At 37.9% G+C, this 18,098-nt stretch overlaps 1 protein-coding gene across 2 annotated transcripts in view; it reads right to left on the reverse strand.

The window, feature by feature from the left end:
- Positions 1 to 487: 487 nt before the first annotated feature.
- Positions 488 to 18,098, reverse strand: part of elfn1b (extracellular leucine-rich repeat and fibronectin type III domain containing 1b) — a 147,987-nt gene continuing 130,376 nt past the window's right edge. For both annotated transcript variants that reach the window (XM_065254243.1, XM_065254244.1), the window contains one exon: positions 488 to 4,694. In XM_065254243.1, coding sequence (XP_065110315.1) covers positions 1,914 to 4,367 — 2,454 coding nt within the window. In that variant the 5' untranslated portion in view covers positions 4,368 to 4,694 and the 3' untranslated portion in view covers positions 488 to 1,913. The remainder of the gene's footprint in view (positions 4,695 to 18,098) is intronic.

Genomic DNA, 18,098 nt, shown 5'->3' on the forward strand with positions numbered 1-18,098 from the left:
ATCATAACTCACATGAAAGTAATGTTGTATGACATAATATTATATATGGGAAATAACCAAAATTGTTGTTTAATCTTACTTGTGAAAAGTAATCCCATAAAGTCTGGTATCAATACTATGCCGTTTATTGCAACCGTAAGCTGCACAAAATACAGGCATAGTTGCTCGCTCTCCGTTGACTCTGGTGCTAGCAAACAGTGAGGAGACCCAACCAGTATAATGAGGCGTCTACGTACATAATGTCTATGGCTAAAACTCTCTAGTGACTGCAGAGGAGTCCAAGAAGTGTTGTTACCGGAAGCTATTTTCGTTTGTAAAGTTTTAAATATGGATTTTTTGGCAAAATCACATCAATTACCCTCAGAAGGCCCATGTTTATCCACCTGGGGCTATTTGGATTACTTTTGTGAAGGATGGATGCTTTTTTTTGGCCTTGTAAGTAGACCCCGTCTAGCTTGGAAGAGCTAGGACATTTTCTAAAATAACCGAAAATGTGTTTGTCTGAAAAATGATGGACATATGTATCACAAATGGCTTCAGGGAGAGTAAATAATGTGGCAATTTTCATTTTTGGCCTCTCTTTAATAGAGACTTTAATGTTTCAAAAACACAACAGAAGTATAAAAAAGTGGTCCGTGCACTATATTCAAACCGAAATTTTGCAAAACATTTTTAAGAACACCTTTATGATGAAAAGTGATGAAAATGAACAGGCATTTTCATTATGGGTGAACTGTTCCTTTTAATATTTGGCTGACACAATTACCAGTCAAGCACTTTGATTCAGATGTGTTGTGTAATAACTGGTTTCACAGTACTGGTCTCAGATGATTCAGTTTCCTCAAAATTTAGAGGCCAGTTCTTTTGTTTAAATCAATTGTCTATCAGCATTTATGGCGATGTGAAAAGATTATGCTATTAATAGCTGAAGAAGATCTGTTTTCATCAGTATAAAACAAGCTGCAGGATTTAGCTTGGTCTGGGGTTCACAGTGGTTTAGAATTGGCATGTAGTAGCAATAACTTTCATAGACTGACATAGAAATAAGTCTGGCAAACATGAACAGAACTGTGTTTAAGCTGATCTAAGGCCTAAATGCTGGCGAAAAATAGATTTAACACACATTACATTCTCTAGTATGCATGACTTGTGTACAACATTGTTAATGAAACAAATCAATAGCCAAAAAAGTACCTGCTCAAAAAAGTTTGTGAGGCTCAAAAATCGCAGGTATGAGTCTTAAAACATTCACTGTATGTTTGAAAATGTAAACTTTACAAAAAAAGAGTGAAGAACGCATTAATAGAAGCCCCCTCCAAAAGTAAATGTTTTAAAATCCAGTCGAGTGTGCTTCTGTGGCAAATTCAGGAGTTGATCTTTAAAACCGTCGCCTATGAAGGAATAAAGAATATCTCCAAAGTCTTTATAAAATCTAAGGTCGTGGAGAACAGTGTTCGGCAGATGTTTTGAAATGTTTGTTCTTTTCCCCAAATACACAACAGTCAATATACTGTCACAGGACACGGCCATGCGATAACCAAAGATTAATTGTAGTAATAATAAGAAGAATCGATCAATCTTAACGGTAATACTACTAATCCATGAAGATGAGGATGATTATATAATAGTAGTTTATTGTTATTTCCAATATATAAAAATCAAATGTTGACTTGAGGTTAATACTGTTAAACATTTTCTATTCTTACCACTTGGCACGTACACTCACTGCGAGATCTACTGTATCTTGTTTTTTGTTTTCATTCTCAAAGAGAATGACTGAAAAAAGCTAAAGAATTCAGCAATACTTCTAAGCTATTTCACTAAAAGTGAGTGCTGACTTAATCGTCAGTACTGCCTGGTTTGGTCCAGAGATTTGGACTGTATTTTAATTGGATGAGCTATAAAAACAGCAGTCATGATTTTTGTTGAGCGGACACTCCCTTCCAGTAGTCCAGAATGTCGTGTAGGTCCTCATCTTTGGCAAACTGTACCTTCCTCCTTAATGCGTGACCAGCTGCAATATACTCTTCCTCATCCCTGTGGCGCTTTCGGTGGAGTTTAAAACGTTCCCACAGGCTAAGCGATGGTGTGCAGCTGTACTCAGGGCTGGAATAGCCGCTCATGTTGTGGTACTGTGGTGAGAGCTGAGAGTAGGAAAGCTCACAAGGCCTTGAGCGTGTTAGGGGCTCCAGAATAGAAGACTTTCGGCTCCCCGACTCCTCTATCGACTCGTCCATGTGGTGGGGTCCGGGGTAGGAGTGCCTGTGCTCGCTGTACTGTCGTATTCGCTCTGCTTCCGCTCTAAGGATTGCGGCCGCTGGAGTGACCGTTATGATTCCTGACTCGTCTAGGGGAGATGAAGTCTTCTCAATATACTTGGACTCTGAGACTCTGTATGCCCCTTCAGAACGGAAAGAGCGGGGACTTCGCAACGAACCACTTGAGGATGTGCTTGCACGCTTCTGTGGAGCTTCCATGCTGTGATGCCGCTGTAAGGGATGATGGTACCCCCCTTTGTACACTGGAGAAAGAAAGCCAGCCTTCCCAGGTGGGTGTTCTGATATGAGGACTAACTGTGGCTCTGCCGTGGACACAGCACCAGATTTTGCAGCCTGGAATGATGTTGAATCTGATTTGAGGGCATCGATGCAGTTGTTGATGATCTGATTTACTTTGTCCACTTCTTTTGCAATGGTGGATATCTCAGCAACAGATCCTTGGCTGGCTTCCGAAGGAGCAACGCTGCATTCCCGAACCATGCGGTCTGGTTGCTCAGATCTCACTTCCATGTAATTCCCCTTTGTTGTTTTTGGCGTGCTGGAGATCTCTTGCAACTTGTATTGATCTGTGTCACTGGCAGTTGGCAAGTATGGTATCCTTTGTACTGTTTCGCCAGTGGACAGCATTTGCTTTTGTGACAGCTGTGATATAGTTCCTTGTTCCAGCTCAGTCCCATATTTCATCTCAATCAAATTTCTTTTCATCTTTTCGAGCTTTTTGCTTTTCGGTTCATCCTGATGTTTGCGCTTTCTCGCGCAATGAAACGCCATGCCCAAAACTATAAGCATTCCAAAGAGACAACCAAGTATGGTCATAATGTAGTGAGTAGCGGTTGATTCGTTTGTCACACGTTCTTGCAAAGTCCTCGGACCTGTGGAGATGGTCAGACAGGTATGATTGAATCTCAAGGAGTTACGTATGGATGCCACGCAATATGTGTAGTTTGTGTGAGATTTAAGGTTTGGCAACTCAATTTCTTCTCTCTGGCTCTTTAGGTTTTGGATGTCTGTGAAGAAGCTGTTGTTGTAAAGGACAAGGATGTACATTTTGCGAAAAGGATTGGGAATCTGGACTGTGATGATTGCGCTTGTGTGAGTCACTTCCTTTAGTTTCATCATAGGACGTGCGTCTGGATCTAAAAATGTGGGGCTGATGCTTATAGTTTCCTCCGGAAATGTCCCAGAGGAGCAGTCGTCCAGTCCACAAGGACTCGAATCGGGCAACATCGTGGGAGTGCCCCTGTCAAAAGATCCATGAAGATAAGGAGTCACATTGATATCTGTGCACACAGAGGAGAGTGCATGGAAAGCATTCCGAAATCTTGGCATTCTGGGGTTTTGGCTTAAAAGATTGTAGCCTGAAAATCCAGCCGGCGTGTCGCATACCATCCGCTCGCTCGTCCGGTTTGGAAATGCTGCAAGCCAGCGCAGAAATCCAAGCAGTTCGCATGAGCAGCAGAATGGGTTTGCATAGAGCTCACATGTCGTCAACTTTGACAGCCCACGAAATGTAGCACCATCAAGTTGCTGAATCCTGTTCATAGAGAGGTCTATGTTTTCGATAGCAGGACACTCCCAAAAAGCATTGGCCGTTACAGTCTCTATCAGGTTAGCTTGTAGATAGAGGTACTGTAAGCGCCCCAGGCCCCTAAGCATTCCCTCAGTTAAGTTCCTTAGTTTGTTGAAACCAATCTGTAAAACTTGCAGATTGAACTGGGCAGAGAACGCCCCATCTTCTATGTAAGAGATGTCGTTCTTCGTCAGATTTAGGTAAGTGAGATTGCCAAAGCGACTAAGGGAAGAAAAGTGGATGCTTCGAATCTTGTTCTCGTTAAGTCGCAAGTCAACGATTGTGCTGTTAATCTGCAAAGGAATATTTTCGAATGGTGGTTGGTTCTGGCTGCAGATTGCTAACCATACAAATCCCTTTTCCCCCTCGATCAGCCAGCAATCACCCTGAACAACAGGCACACTTGTCAGTGAGAAAAACACAAGGGCCATCGCCCTGCAAAATAAGGCACTGGTCACCATACCACTTCTATGTCCACTGGATCCAGACATAATGGACTTCATCGGTGCTTCAGTCATGGTGTTTACACAGGTGATAATCTGTATCTGTATTCCACAGGAAATGGGACAAGCCGGAATTATAATTCCATGGATAATTGTTTAGGTTTGGTAAACTGTCAGCTTGCTTATTGTGTTCTCCTCTCTTCGGTGTATCCTTGGTGTTTTATCACACTGGAAAGTGAGCTTCAGTTATGACTAGAGTCTTGGTTGTAAGCAATAACTTTTCAGATTGCGTATTTGAGTAGTCCCACACATAGTCTCCCACAGGGCAAAATGCGATTGTGTCTTCCAAATACTGCATTTCTCATCAGATACCAGCTCATGACCAGATTTTCATATTGCTTCCTGTAGAAATGAGAAGAGAGAATATGATTATTGATATTTGCAAGAACTAGGTCATGGGATAAAATACAGAGAAGGGCCCTTATTGATAGCTATGCAGCTAAATGTCACACAAATGTGAATATTTTGGAGGGATCATTATGAAATAAACCAGTTACCCAACGTTAATGTCAAGGTGCTTTACAATTAAGCCCCAATTAACACCCACTGCGTCTGCTGTACCTTCATTTTCAAGTGCAAGGAGTGATGCCAAGAGCACAATTCTGTCTAGTGGCATTTTAAAAGCCATTTTTAACAAGTCCAATTTTGTTTAGCTGACACCATGTTTTTGATATTATCATTATGGTTGCTCACCTAGTGAGAGCTAAAGTTAGCATAAATCAATCATGCAGACACGCTCACACGCTCTCAAAGGCCAATTACCGTCTAACAGCTTAGCTCATCCTGATAATACAGACACGCACACACACAGCCTTTAGAGTAGAGTTTACTTTTGCATCTATCCAACCTTATTAGCCCATGAAATACTCGGCACTCAACTTATAAAGGGAAACCCTCAAGTAGGCTACTTCATCTTTTTAATTACAGTTGAAACTAAATCAAATGTTAAAAAATCACAGACACAAAGCTGCCTGATTATTTTAGAAAGCCCTCGATTCTCTTAAAACGAAGTGGTTTACCTCATCTATTTACAGGGGTTTGTGGGAAGGACATTACCTGTTGCTAGACATTCAATGCACTATAAAGATGCATTTGTATTGAAACGTTTGAGGAGTCACAAGAACCAATCAGACTCAATGTTATCGACGTGAAGCCACCGAGTAATTTGGATCACTTTAATGATGGATGTGGGGGCTTTTTGTACTTTGCCATGCTGGCTGCAATATGTAACGGATAATGTACTTTATAGGCAGCTGGTTGTTATCCAAAAAATAATTAGTTCATTTTTAACAAATGCAGAACTTCCGCAAAAAAAGAAAGAAAAGAATGTTCAAATTTCACGAACACACTATTTAGTTTAATCATTTGTAAATTATAATGTCATATATGTTATTAACTCATTCGCCGCCAGCCATTTTTTGAAAAGTTGCCTGCCAGCATTTTTTTGTAATTTTCAAAATGCCTTTCGAGTAAAATTTTCTTCTAAAAATATATAAACAAACAAATATATCAATTGAAAGCACAGTCCCTCTGCTTTCAGACAAACAATAAAAAAACAAACAAAATGGGAAAAAAACGTTTCATCCTATCTATATTTTTTCTCAGCTTATAAACTCTTAAATATGGGTATTTTTCTTTAAAGCAACACTATGTAGTTTCCATGTAAAAATTACAGCTCCCCCATGTGGTTGAAAAGCGCAACAGTGCCTGGTATCAGACACTCTTCTGCAGGCAGGGGGAGGGGCGGGGCCGTGTGCTCTACCCTCCACCGCCACTTTCAGAGTGTGCTTGTAGCAGCTAGGAGGTTGCTCAGGTTGCAGCAACAGTACAATTTGTCCAGTTAAAAGTTGTTCTATCACTGAAATAATTTTAAAGACATTATTTAAAGGTAAAAAACTTGAAAGTGTTGCTTTAAAAAGAAAAATGTTTTAGCAAAAAGCTGAAATAATTGCATTTTTGTGACGGAATTTTGTTAGAGATCAGATTCAGAATGATTATGAAAACATACACAAAGTTTAAAATTAGTAAATAACGTTTTGGGTTCAGTTTTTTCATAAATTGGGTAAGTGCAGATTAAAAATTAATCAGGAACACGTTTTATGCAAATGTTTTCTCTTATGCGGCTTGCACATAGGACGCGGTGTTCGCTGTGCTCACCGCTGGGTTCAGCGCAGCCAAGTGATTTGTGCTCTGAAGGCCAGAACAAAGTAGGCGGGTTTTCAATAAATTACTACAGTGTTTATATTTGCGTTAAATAGTCGATGAGGAATAGAGAGACTGATGTTGCCCCTCTCCATTTCACGTAACTTTAAGCTGCCTACCTACGTACATCAAGCTACCTGATTTAAAACACACCTGACATGCCAACTTGAATTGCTACGTGTTTTCATGACACGGCATTCCTTCCAGTCTCACTGTAGGATCGTAAACTTGTATTATAAAGCTCCGGGATTTCCGAAACACACAGTATAAGCTTTTTGTCCATTTTGATTTGCTTGTTTGGATGCCCCGTTTCTATTGGCCGCGCAGGTAATCGTCACAGAACGCAGCGCAAAAGTTAAACTATTTTGAACTTTGACCGTAGCGAAACCGCCCTCGCACGGTGCAAGCCATTGAAATGAATGGGTTTCATAGCGCAGCGCACACCGCGTCCTATGTGAAAGCCACATTAATTGACGAGATAATAGTGAGGAAAGATTTAAAAGACTTTTTTGTGTAATATTAAACTGTACCTGTCAAAATGATTAACAGCATATGGTTTATCGTGATATTAGTTTTGAGTGGTTGTTATCTAGGAATAACAAACTTGCAAATGTCGCGACTGGCCAATAACAATAAAGCATTCCGACGAGCCGTGTAATAAAAGAAGATAACGTGATGCCAGTTTAATAGAAAATTATTAGTGTGTGTTTAATACATCCAGGGTGGCATTAGGGTGCAAATTAAGCATTTTTATTTAGCAGTAAACTTTTAATTTAAGCTGTATTAATACTTGAATCAAATAAATTACCATTTAGTAACCATTTAAGTAACATTATTTGAGTGAAGTGCATATTAGTCTTTTTATTTTTGGTGCTATGTATCATCTGCATTGGGAACTCTGCAGACAACTGGTGGTTAGTAGTAGTTTGCGATCCACTACTGCATTACAATATGTTTTCATAAGTATTACATACAAAATGTATTAGAAACGTTCTAAGAAGGCTCGACTTCATAGGCCTGTACCGGTGCATGTGTTCAGACCTGCTTCATGCGAATGAGCTTTACAGCCGCGATAATGCAACCCGTTTGTTTTTTTGACAGCTTACAAGGCACTTATTTTAGAGAGCAGTAGGAGAGGCGGGCCACAGTCGAAATGGGGTGAAAAGAGGCTCTGTAGTGTGAATCTTTCATTGCATTCACATTGTCGAACATGCTCTCGATTTAACTACACACTTCATCGGCTGCAAACAAAGCGCTATTCCCTTAGTACCCTTCTCATCACTACAAACGCTGCATGCGATTTAAATATTGATCTATTTATTTAGTTATTTATGCTGAGTGTTCATATATTCTCACCGGTAAACGGTTTAAATCTCACACAATGTGTTTTGCATTGCTGAATTATAACAAATATGTGTTGGTACATGCTCACAAACTAGTGAGATGTTTTTGGAAAGATGATAAATATCTTCCCTACAGCGGCTCCAAAAAGGAACTTAGCCCAGAGAAAATTTCATTTCATTTTTTAGTAATATCTCAAAACAACTGGCATCTGCATACAAATGATTCTCAAAACTTTTTATTATTAAGCAATTTGCGGTTCTTTCAACTAACTGGCCTGAACCTTTTTTTAAATTGGATGAAATATGAAGTCAGTTCACCTCAAGTTTACTCAGATGTCCCAGTCAAGTAACCACATTAACTACATCACATTAGCTGTGTTTGACAACCAGATAATGCCCAAATAGTTTTTCGGCTGTAAATCTTTTATCATTTAAAACCACCTTCTATATGTTAAAAGGTTTTATTGGAAAATGTTTTCATGCTATTTTACTTAAAAAAGGCACTCTAGGAAGAAAGATACAAAAGCTGTCACTTAGTGGCTGTTTACACTTGGTATTAAGATGCGTTTTCATCGATCGGATCACAAGTGGACGAGAGAGACACATTACGTTTACACCTGGTATTTAAATCCGTCTCTCTTTTGTCCACTTTTGACCACTTCTGTCCTGAATACTGTGAGGGGACGGTCCGTGAGATGGTGGGCGAGTCTCTCTGCTGTCATTCAAACGCGAGCGGGAGTAATTATGAGTTTATATGGAAGCAAACTAATATTATGTCGGAGTCCACTGCTTGTTTAGCAAGTAAACATGCTGCACAGAGTTTTGTATGTGTGTATGTTAGAGCTTTCTCTGAATTTTCAGCGCAATTGATGAAATAGGATCGCGCAACTTTCACGCTTTCAAAACGAAACTACGGAGAACACCGTATGTTCACGCCAGAAGTCAAAAAAAGACGTAAAATTTGTGTTTAATACCTCAGATTAGATAAATGGGCGGAGAGAAGGCGGTCGCGTGTGGCTGTTCGAACACATTCAACCACATTGCGTTCCGCAGCTCCAAAGCGATCCGATCGAAAGTGGTTTCAACTACCTCTGGATGTGGTTGAAAGTGGTCGAAAGTGGACGCGTTCAAAACGTTTTGAACACCGTTTACACCTGGCATTAACGTCGTCCACTTGTGATCCGATCGACGAAAACGCATGTTAATGCCAAGTGTAAACAGCCTCTTAGAGGCTGTTACACTTGGTATTAAGATGGTTTTTTTTTACATTTTAACTTTTTTGACTAGTTAAAAGTTAGAAGCTATAAATTATAAAAATTAAGTTGTAATAACTTAAGCCCATTCAACTTAATTTAACTCCTCCCTAGTCAAGAAAGTTAAAGTTTTTACAAATCTGTCCATTTTGAAAGGGTGCCGCCCTCATTTTTGACGCATGCTGAAGTATCAAACCATTGTACAACAATTGTTGCAAATGTCTCAGACTTGAAATGATACACTGTCAAACCATATTTGTATCACAATAGGTATTTTTTAACAGTGCAGCAGTCATGAAATAAGCTTTAGGCTATAAGCTTTAGTTATTTGGCCCAACACACTTAACCTGCATGCCAAACCATTCAGAAACTTGAAAGAAAAAGCTTATTGTGTTAGATACACTGCTGCACATGATGTGCTGTTTCCAAACATCCGGACTAACATTTCGTACCGCATGTCCGTGTGTGTACGTTGTGTGTTTTGACACACACAGCTTGCCTGGACCTGTGGAGTAGTTGCCTGTGGCTGAGAATAACCGATCCTTTTTTATGATCAATAAACAGCTGTGTGACTTCGTGACATTAGATTAAGCCTCTCGCTCTGGGCAAACATATAGTATGCAGTTGTTCTCATATACTCCCTTTATCTCTTGCTTTCTCCAGCTCTTTCCTTTCCTTCCAGGCAAAAATCCCCACACCTTAGCTTTCAGGGTGCAATTGGTGATATTGGATACATTAGTCTTTTAAAAGTAAACAGACTGTAAACATGTCAAGATGAATTTAAGTGATGTGATGTGATTAATGTAACATGAAATTAATTTGCACACTAATACAGTGCGGCCTTGGTATGGATATAAGTAGAGTAGATGGAAGATACAGCGGTCACTCAGAAAGGCACTTAACTCATTTATCTGTGCTACGGACATGAATGATAGATTTGCACAGGCAGACTTTTAATTTTCTATACGATTAGCACAGGAGATTCAATGGAGTTCTCAGATGTGTTTAAATATAGAACTAAATTAGGCCCTGTGTCCACCAAACTGTTTAAACGCAGCTGAAATCGCCAGGCACATACCAACTCTGGGCGCTTGCCAACGTTTTATCAGCTGAATGCTTTTGGCTATGATACTTCCAACATGATCTTACGGCAAGTCGTGTTATAGTCACAAACATTTTTCGTCATTTTTCGTGCCTTGAGCACAAATGTTTTTTTTTCGTGTCACTCGCATAAATTTCTATAAATAGTTTTTCGTGTCCGTGGCAAGACTTTCTTTTTTATGTATTGTTTTCTCCTTATTTCTATTTTTAAATAATTTTTGCTTTGTTTTTGGGGGGTTATATTTGGGGTTTGGGTTAGGATGTTCTTTTATGTATTGGTTTCTACATGTTTTTCTTCCGCTTTTAAAACTATTCTCGCCTGGAGTTTGGGTTAGAGTTGGGGTTTGGGTTAGGATGTCTAAAAATGTAACAGAAAGTGATTCTAACCCCAACCCAAGTGAAAATGGTAAGAAAATAGAAAAAAAACTATGAGAAAACAATACATAAAATGTCACGAAAAAGAAATTTGTGTCACAGACACAAACAACTATTTATAGAAATTCATGCGAGTGACACGAAAAAGACATTTGTGCTTAAAGCACGAAAAAAAGCTATATTTCGTGCCATGGACACAAATAATCATTAAATTTTTTGTGATATAACACGACTTTCCATGAGATCAGTCTGGATACTTCTGTTTTAATCAATCGCTGTATGATGCAAAAGTTGGTTGGTGTGGTATTTGTCCAACTCCCCCTTTACTGTGATTAAAAAGCATTTTGATAAGTGACATTGATGAGCTGAGCGTTCTACCCCAAATTAAAAGTTTTGTAACTAAGCTTGGACAAAAACTGCTAGCTGCTGAATTTTTTTTTAAAAAGCACGCCGCTTCCATTTGAAACATTTTAAAAACTCCTGAAGCTCGGAGTATAGACGGTTTCATCGGCCACACATGCGGTGACGAGATTACGCATCTGGTCCGAACTTTACTTCTGGTTTCAGTTTGACTTGTTGCTAAACTGAACTCTTGAACAAATACCTCGTTGATAATAACACATTTTTTGGTTTCCTAGGTAATCTACATGTTGTTTATTTTGCTTGTTATATAAATAAAGTACTTTAAAAGGACTTTGTTGCTATTTATTCTTAGCGGAGTTTACCGGAAGTTACGTGTTGACCATTAAAGCCGTATGTTTATGCAATGCATCTCCTGGGCTACATACTACATTCATGTACATTAATGTGTACAATATACGCTGGGTTTCAAAAAGCTGCCCGTGTGCGTACAGTATGTGCACAGTACGCGTGCACTTCTAACGACGAAAATTGCTTCACGTGCACTGTATGCGGTCCCTCGCATTCGTAGAAATTTAAAGAGAAACAAATGAGACCATTTTTAACATGCTGAAAAGTGTGAACCTGTATTTAATGTAGATTGTATCGGTTAAATAATCTGGTTATAAACTTGAAACATGCATGCATAAACGTGATAAGAAAAGGAAAAGCTTTTGGGAGGCAACATACTTTGTAGTAATTCTGTGAATTAAAAGGCACAAACCAGAAGCAATAATACCCAACAAATGGAGAAGGGACGATTCTTTAAAGAACTGATAATTTATTTTATTTTAAATTTTGCATGCGCATTTATGGGGAGAAACTGGTTTAAGGATGAGACATTTCTCCATTATGGATGCGCAATTCTAAAATTTGCTCTTAACTATGGAAAGCAAAGGTATTTAAACCACCAAATATTGACATCTGAGATACCAGTATGGTTAATAACTTTAGGTAAGAAATATAAGTTTTATAATAAAGTTGACAATTGAATGGAATAGCCATTTGTGGGGTATATTTTTTTTAGATGCAGAAAACAAAAATTTTAATTTGCTCTCCATTTATTCTCATTGATGATGTCTATGATAAATAATTGAGAATCCTATCTGTGATTTTTATTTCTTTTGGTAAGAAAAACATTACTCCAAACTAATTATTCCAGTTAATTCAGCCTACTTTTAAAAGTTTTGACTTGAGATAAGTTTACCTAATTTAGAAAAACCTAATTTGTTAAGTTAATGTAACATAAAATTATATGTTGATACACTGTTAGAAAAAAGGTACAAAACTGAAAATTTTCTGTCACTGGGGCTGGTACAGACGTTCACTTAAATATATACCTTAAAAATATTAAAGGAAAAATATTATACCTTAAACACCTATTTGAAAAGGACCATTTAGGTACAGATATGTATACATTTGATACGAAAATGTATCTTTGAGGTACTATTATACTTTTTAAAGGAGCAAAGTTTTTGAAAGGGTACAGTCCCAGTGACAGCTTTTGTACCTTTATTTCTGAGAGTGTATGATCTAATTTTTACAGTGCAGAGAATAAGACAAACGATAGGAACAAACAGCATTTTTACAACTGCTTGGGAAATTACGATAACCCACGCATATAACAACTTCAGCTATGAGTCTTGAAACATTTGGATCAGCAGTCCAGAAACGCAGCAAAATATAGGCCGTTGCTTCTGTAATTTGCATGCATATGTGTATTGCATTGTGTTTGTAAAGACAAATAGTTGTGTAAAGGCTACTGTTTAGAGAGTGGGTGTTCCACGACACACACAGCACAACAAACACACACACACAGCGCACATCCGCCGAGTTCTTTAAGCGCCCAGGGGGAAGTCTGGTTTTGTGTGTCAATCTATCTGACTCTTTCCTTATCTGATTAAGAAAAAAATACTAAACCTTGTAATGTTTCATTGAATCTGGGGAAAGCTTTTGAAAAGAAGAAACGGTATAGAGGCCGACCACGGGGACCGTCGCCATGGTTACACTGCTTCTGGTGACAGGCGGCGAAACACATAGGGCTGCGATTTACACAGTTATGATTAGACTGAAAGTACAGATGGCACGGCGCAACCTACCTAGTGTATGCCACAGCTGGCGTCACAGGCGGGATATAAACAAGAAACAGTGGAACGTATAGATGTGATTGGGTGCATGTTACACATAAGAAGCGGGATGATGAACTGCTTTATAAAGTATAAAGGCTTGAGTCGCTTCAAGACTTCAACCTTGGCACGATAAATGTTGCATATAACGTCATAGATTATTTTTGTGAGGGAGCATAAAAGCATGCAGTGACTGAAAACAGGGAATGTAGTGACGGCAGATAAAATAACAAGAATACGCTTATTAAACAGATTAAAGCTGTAAAAAAAGTTTGCATGCTCTCCCTGTGTCAGCGTGGGTTTACTCCGGGTACTCCGGTTTCCTCCCACACGGCAAAAACATGCAGATAAGGTGAATTGGAGATACCAATTTGCCCCTTCCCCAACCGGTGTATGGATTAACTTGTGAAGATCAATTTGTGGGGATTAACTGGTTTCTTGCCATGAATATAGCCTATAGGTCTCTAAAGGGTTAGCTTCAGTACAAACCAATCCACAGGATTTTACTGAAGCGCTTGGATTTCCTTTGCTTTTAAAAGCAGTATTTTGAAGGTTAAGAGCACACGTCTCTGGGGGGTTTCCACATTTCTGACTCCTGTGTAATGTCTGCTGTTGGGAAACGCTCATTTTTGTACTGCACACAAGTTAAACAGTTGTCTGTAGTAAAAAAATACCACCTCCAGTGTAAAAAAATGCTGTAGGACAACCATGTTGCTTTCATTTTGATTGACAGAAAGTCTTAATCAGCTGACGGCGGTACAAACAACCCAAAACTAACTAAAGCCTGGGACACACTGGACGATTACCAAATCTTAAATTATTTTAACCATGGGAGACCACAGACATAAGGACAGTGTCAACTGATTCTTAACAACATAATCTTCCGGGACCACATTGCGAGACCACACACGTGAAACCTGTACGTAGTAACGTTTACAAAGTGACACGAGATCTCACAGAAACGCGACATAAACAAATGTTGGGTTAGTTCTTGCATGACACATTATTAAAGCACTTGTGCTGTTGCCATAGTTGTATGAGTCGAGATTTTTTCTTAATTCTCATCTTTCATGTCATGTTTGTGGGCTTGTTTCAGCTATACAAGCATGCAGCTGATGAAGCTTTCACGCTGTCATTGGCTGTTGCAGCTGTCAGGTGGGCACAAATACATCAAAAACTATTTTGTTACAGACTACAAATACTGGCTGATGAAATATAACAAATAATAAAATACAAAACACTGATGTGAAAAATATATTTAAATAAAATACAAGTAATTAGTATTTTGAAAATACAAAAATATTTTTAAATTTTTTTTTTAAAAGCAATAGGATTTATGCCATTGACATTTATATGGTGATAAGCATATGGTGATTTTTCTTAAGTATTTAAGTATTTGAAATACTGTAAATATACTCAAAATATTTTGTTACAAACTACATTTTACTGTTTCCACACCTGCAAAATACACTAAAGTAATAAATATGTATTTTAAACACATTTTAATTTAATACCGCCCATGTATTAAAGCAGCAAAAAAAAAATCGCAATGACATCACATACTGGAGATTTTTTGAACGGCTGCAGTAAAACACTAAATAGGTCACGCCCCCTTTCAGTCGGCAAGGGTGCAAATCGTCCTTAAAATCTTCACGTGTGTGGCCAGCCTAATCATATGCTACTTTTCAGCTGGCTTACTATACTGTTTGTATAATGTTGGTCCTAAAGTAAATTTTTCCTTTACATCACTAGCAAGCAAAATTGAACTAATAAAATTATGATAATTTCCCCAAAACTCAGGATTTTATAAATAATATTATAATAATATCGAAATGTCTGTTATATTGGTTGCTACAGTAGGGCCCATTAAACTCAATGGGCTCTATTTTAACGATCTAAGCGCATTGTCTAAAGCGCACAGCGCAACGTCTAAATGAGCGTGTCCGAATCCACTTTTGCTAATTTAACGACGGGAAAAATGGTTTGTGCACCGAGCGCATGGCCGAAAAGGGTTGGTCCTTCTTTTTTAATGAGTAATGGGAGTATTTTGGGCGTAATGTGCAATAAACCAATGAAAGTCTCACCTCTCATCCCCTTTAAAAGCAAGTTGCGCTGGCGCTATGTCTAATATCTATTTAGATGACGGACTTTGTAAACCGAAAAACTAAGCGGAGGAAGAAGATCCCCAGTTTAGAATTAATGTTAAATAAATGTTTGTTTGTTTTTAAACTTTTAAAAACCCATTTTCTTTTAGTCATGGAAGTAAAAAAGCAGGCTTTTAATTGCTTTAAATGTATGGCTATCCAATATCATCAAAAAATAATTTACAAGTATGTAAGAAAAGGTTTGTACTCTAAAAATACTTTATTTGTAACAAACAGGAGATAAAGAATTTACAAACGGCTCTCTGCACGTTTCAGCACTTGGACAGCGTCAGTTTTTTTTAAGAATTACATAAAAATGTTTCTCATCCCACCATATCCACAGGTACAGAGTCATCATATACAATAAATCTGTGAGGTAGCATTTAAAAAAAAAAAAAAAACATTTAAAAACAGATGCATTTGTTTAAAGCAAAGCATTTATTTACTTACCAGGCTGCAGGTGATGCAGCTCTTTGTGCCGTCTAACATCTCATAATTATTCCTCATTTATGTCCAAGAGACTCAATATTTAATTTTTAACATTCAATCCTTTAATCTTTCATATTTAAAAGCGTTTTTGTGCTGCTGCCATTCAAGTATGTGATAAGCAAACCCGCGTTGTTGTCCCGTATGTCCCGTTTATAGGCGTTTATTACTAATGCGCTCTTTAAATAACAAAAAACACGATTGTGCCATTGACTTTAGACTTTAGACCAGGTTTTTGTTGGTCAATGGCGTAGTTTATTTAAGTTGCCTCAAAATAACAACGCGCCAACAATGCGCCTGAACACACCTCGTTTTCCGACCAGAACGCGACCATGGGCGCAAAAGGGGGCGCAAATGCATTTGCTATTAAAACAACGTGGCGCTAAACGTGAAAATGATAATTGCGCAGGGTGGAAACTAGCAAAAGACACTTGCGTCGCACATTGCGCTGGGTGTAAGATAGAGCCCAATGTATTTAATGTTCTTCACAGAGATGCCCTAGAAGAACCATTTTTGATTCCCTGAAGAACCTTTCAGTCAAAAGTTTTTAAAGTAATCTGACTTTTCTTTTCATAGTCTACAAAACCTTTTCTCGCTACAAAGAAAAGAGGATTGCATTTAAAGAAACATTGGACTTTTCTATAACAAACACTAAAGATGTTGCAAAAACACGCAATACTATGCTTTCATTTGTATGGTGTGTGTGTATGCCCTTGTACTAGAAGATTAGTCTGCGTTTTGGCCACATGTCATGCCTTTTCACTGCCAGCTTTGTTAAAGCTGCATAAATTTGCACGTTTTTCCACAGTGCGTAGCTATTTTTGAACTTGTCAGCCATTGATGTAACGTTTATCCTGGAAAAAGAATAAAGAAAAGCAATGACATAAAAAGGGCAAGAGAAGACAGATACAGAATTCCCTAATGTGACCATCAAAGATATCCTCCAATGGAAGGAGCAAAGCGCATTCTGGCCAAAGAACAATAAAAATAAATCTATCCTCAAATTATCCAAAACATTTCCTGAACTTACTGTAACTCAAAACTGAAAAGTAAATTCCTGAATCATTTTAAACTAGATTTTTCTGTAATTGCTGCACATGTCCCATAACATCTAATGTATGAATGATCCGAAATGTTAAAATATTTTTTACTCCGTTATATCCAAACCTGTACTCAGAGAAACATTTTTGACTTCACTTTTAGAAAGGATGTGTTAATTTTTTACACATCTTTTTGTGTTAAGCTTTTAACACATTAGACTATGTGTAATTTTAACTCATTGTGTGTCATTTTGTGTTCAAATAAAACACAAGTTGTGTTAAAAGTAACAAAAAATTTGTTGTTTCAATAATAACAGAGATGGGTGGATTCTGGGACAACGTTTCAATGTTTTGTTTTTAACACATCCTATCTAAGAGTGTAATGTGAAATACACAATTTTTGCTTAAATTTACATTAATTGTTGGCGTTATTATGATTATTTTTTTTTTATAAGTGAAGATGGATATGCTGGAAATGTGGTCTGTTCTGCTCTGCAGATTTTAATCAGACCAGAATAAAACATAACTTCGGTGTGTTTGTGTAGTGGTATGAAGCATGCGTAGCTTGTGTGCTTAAGCATGTGAAATATGCCCTGGGGAAAAGTAATGCTTAATAACATGCCTTCACACTTCGGAAATCTTTTTAGTTGTTGCTGCATAAATAAGACCCACTTTACATATCCTAAATTTAGGCAAAAATGAATTATGCAAATAATTACACCAACTCGTAAAGATACCGTACAAACTACAAATGGATGACAAACTTGCTTGAGGTTTTAACTCGCACACAATTCACATAATCTTACAATTAAAGTGTTTGATATCATGATTCATATTATGTAACACGGTACATATTTGAAGAAAGTGCAAGATATATGCTATACTATATGCTATAGTGATATAGGGGACACTGTGATGCATGTAGCTGCCACATTTGGGTTGTATTCAGGTCCAAGTACTCACAAGGGTTTCACATTCGTCTTCCATGCACTTTAGGGCTTTGCTGAAATATCGATGTGGCGTTTAACAGATTCTGTCAACAAACAGATATTTCTTAATGGACAGGATTAAGCTAATTTATAGCGATGAACGTTCAGTTAATATAATTATTTCATTTTTGACAAAAGTAACGTTTAGTGACACTTGCATCTGAACTCTTCATGTACAGATATGATCTGTATGCGTGTACCCTGAGAATCAATTAACGCAATGCTTTACTTTATTTTACTGTAAATGTCTCTCATTTAGTCGTTTAACTTTACGTTTTATAACTCATA

This window comes from Paramisgurnus dabryanus, chromosome 4 (assembly GCF_030506205.2).
Source record: "Paramisgurnus dabryanus chromosome 4, PD_genome_1.1, whole genome shotgun sequence".
Lineage (NCBI taxonomy): Eukaryota > Metazoa > Chordata > Actinopteri > Cypriniformes > Cobitidae > Paramisgurnus > Paramisgurnus dabryanus.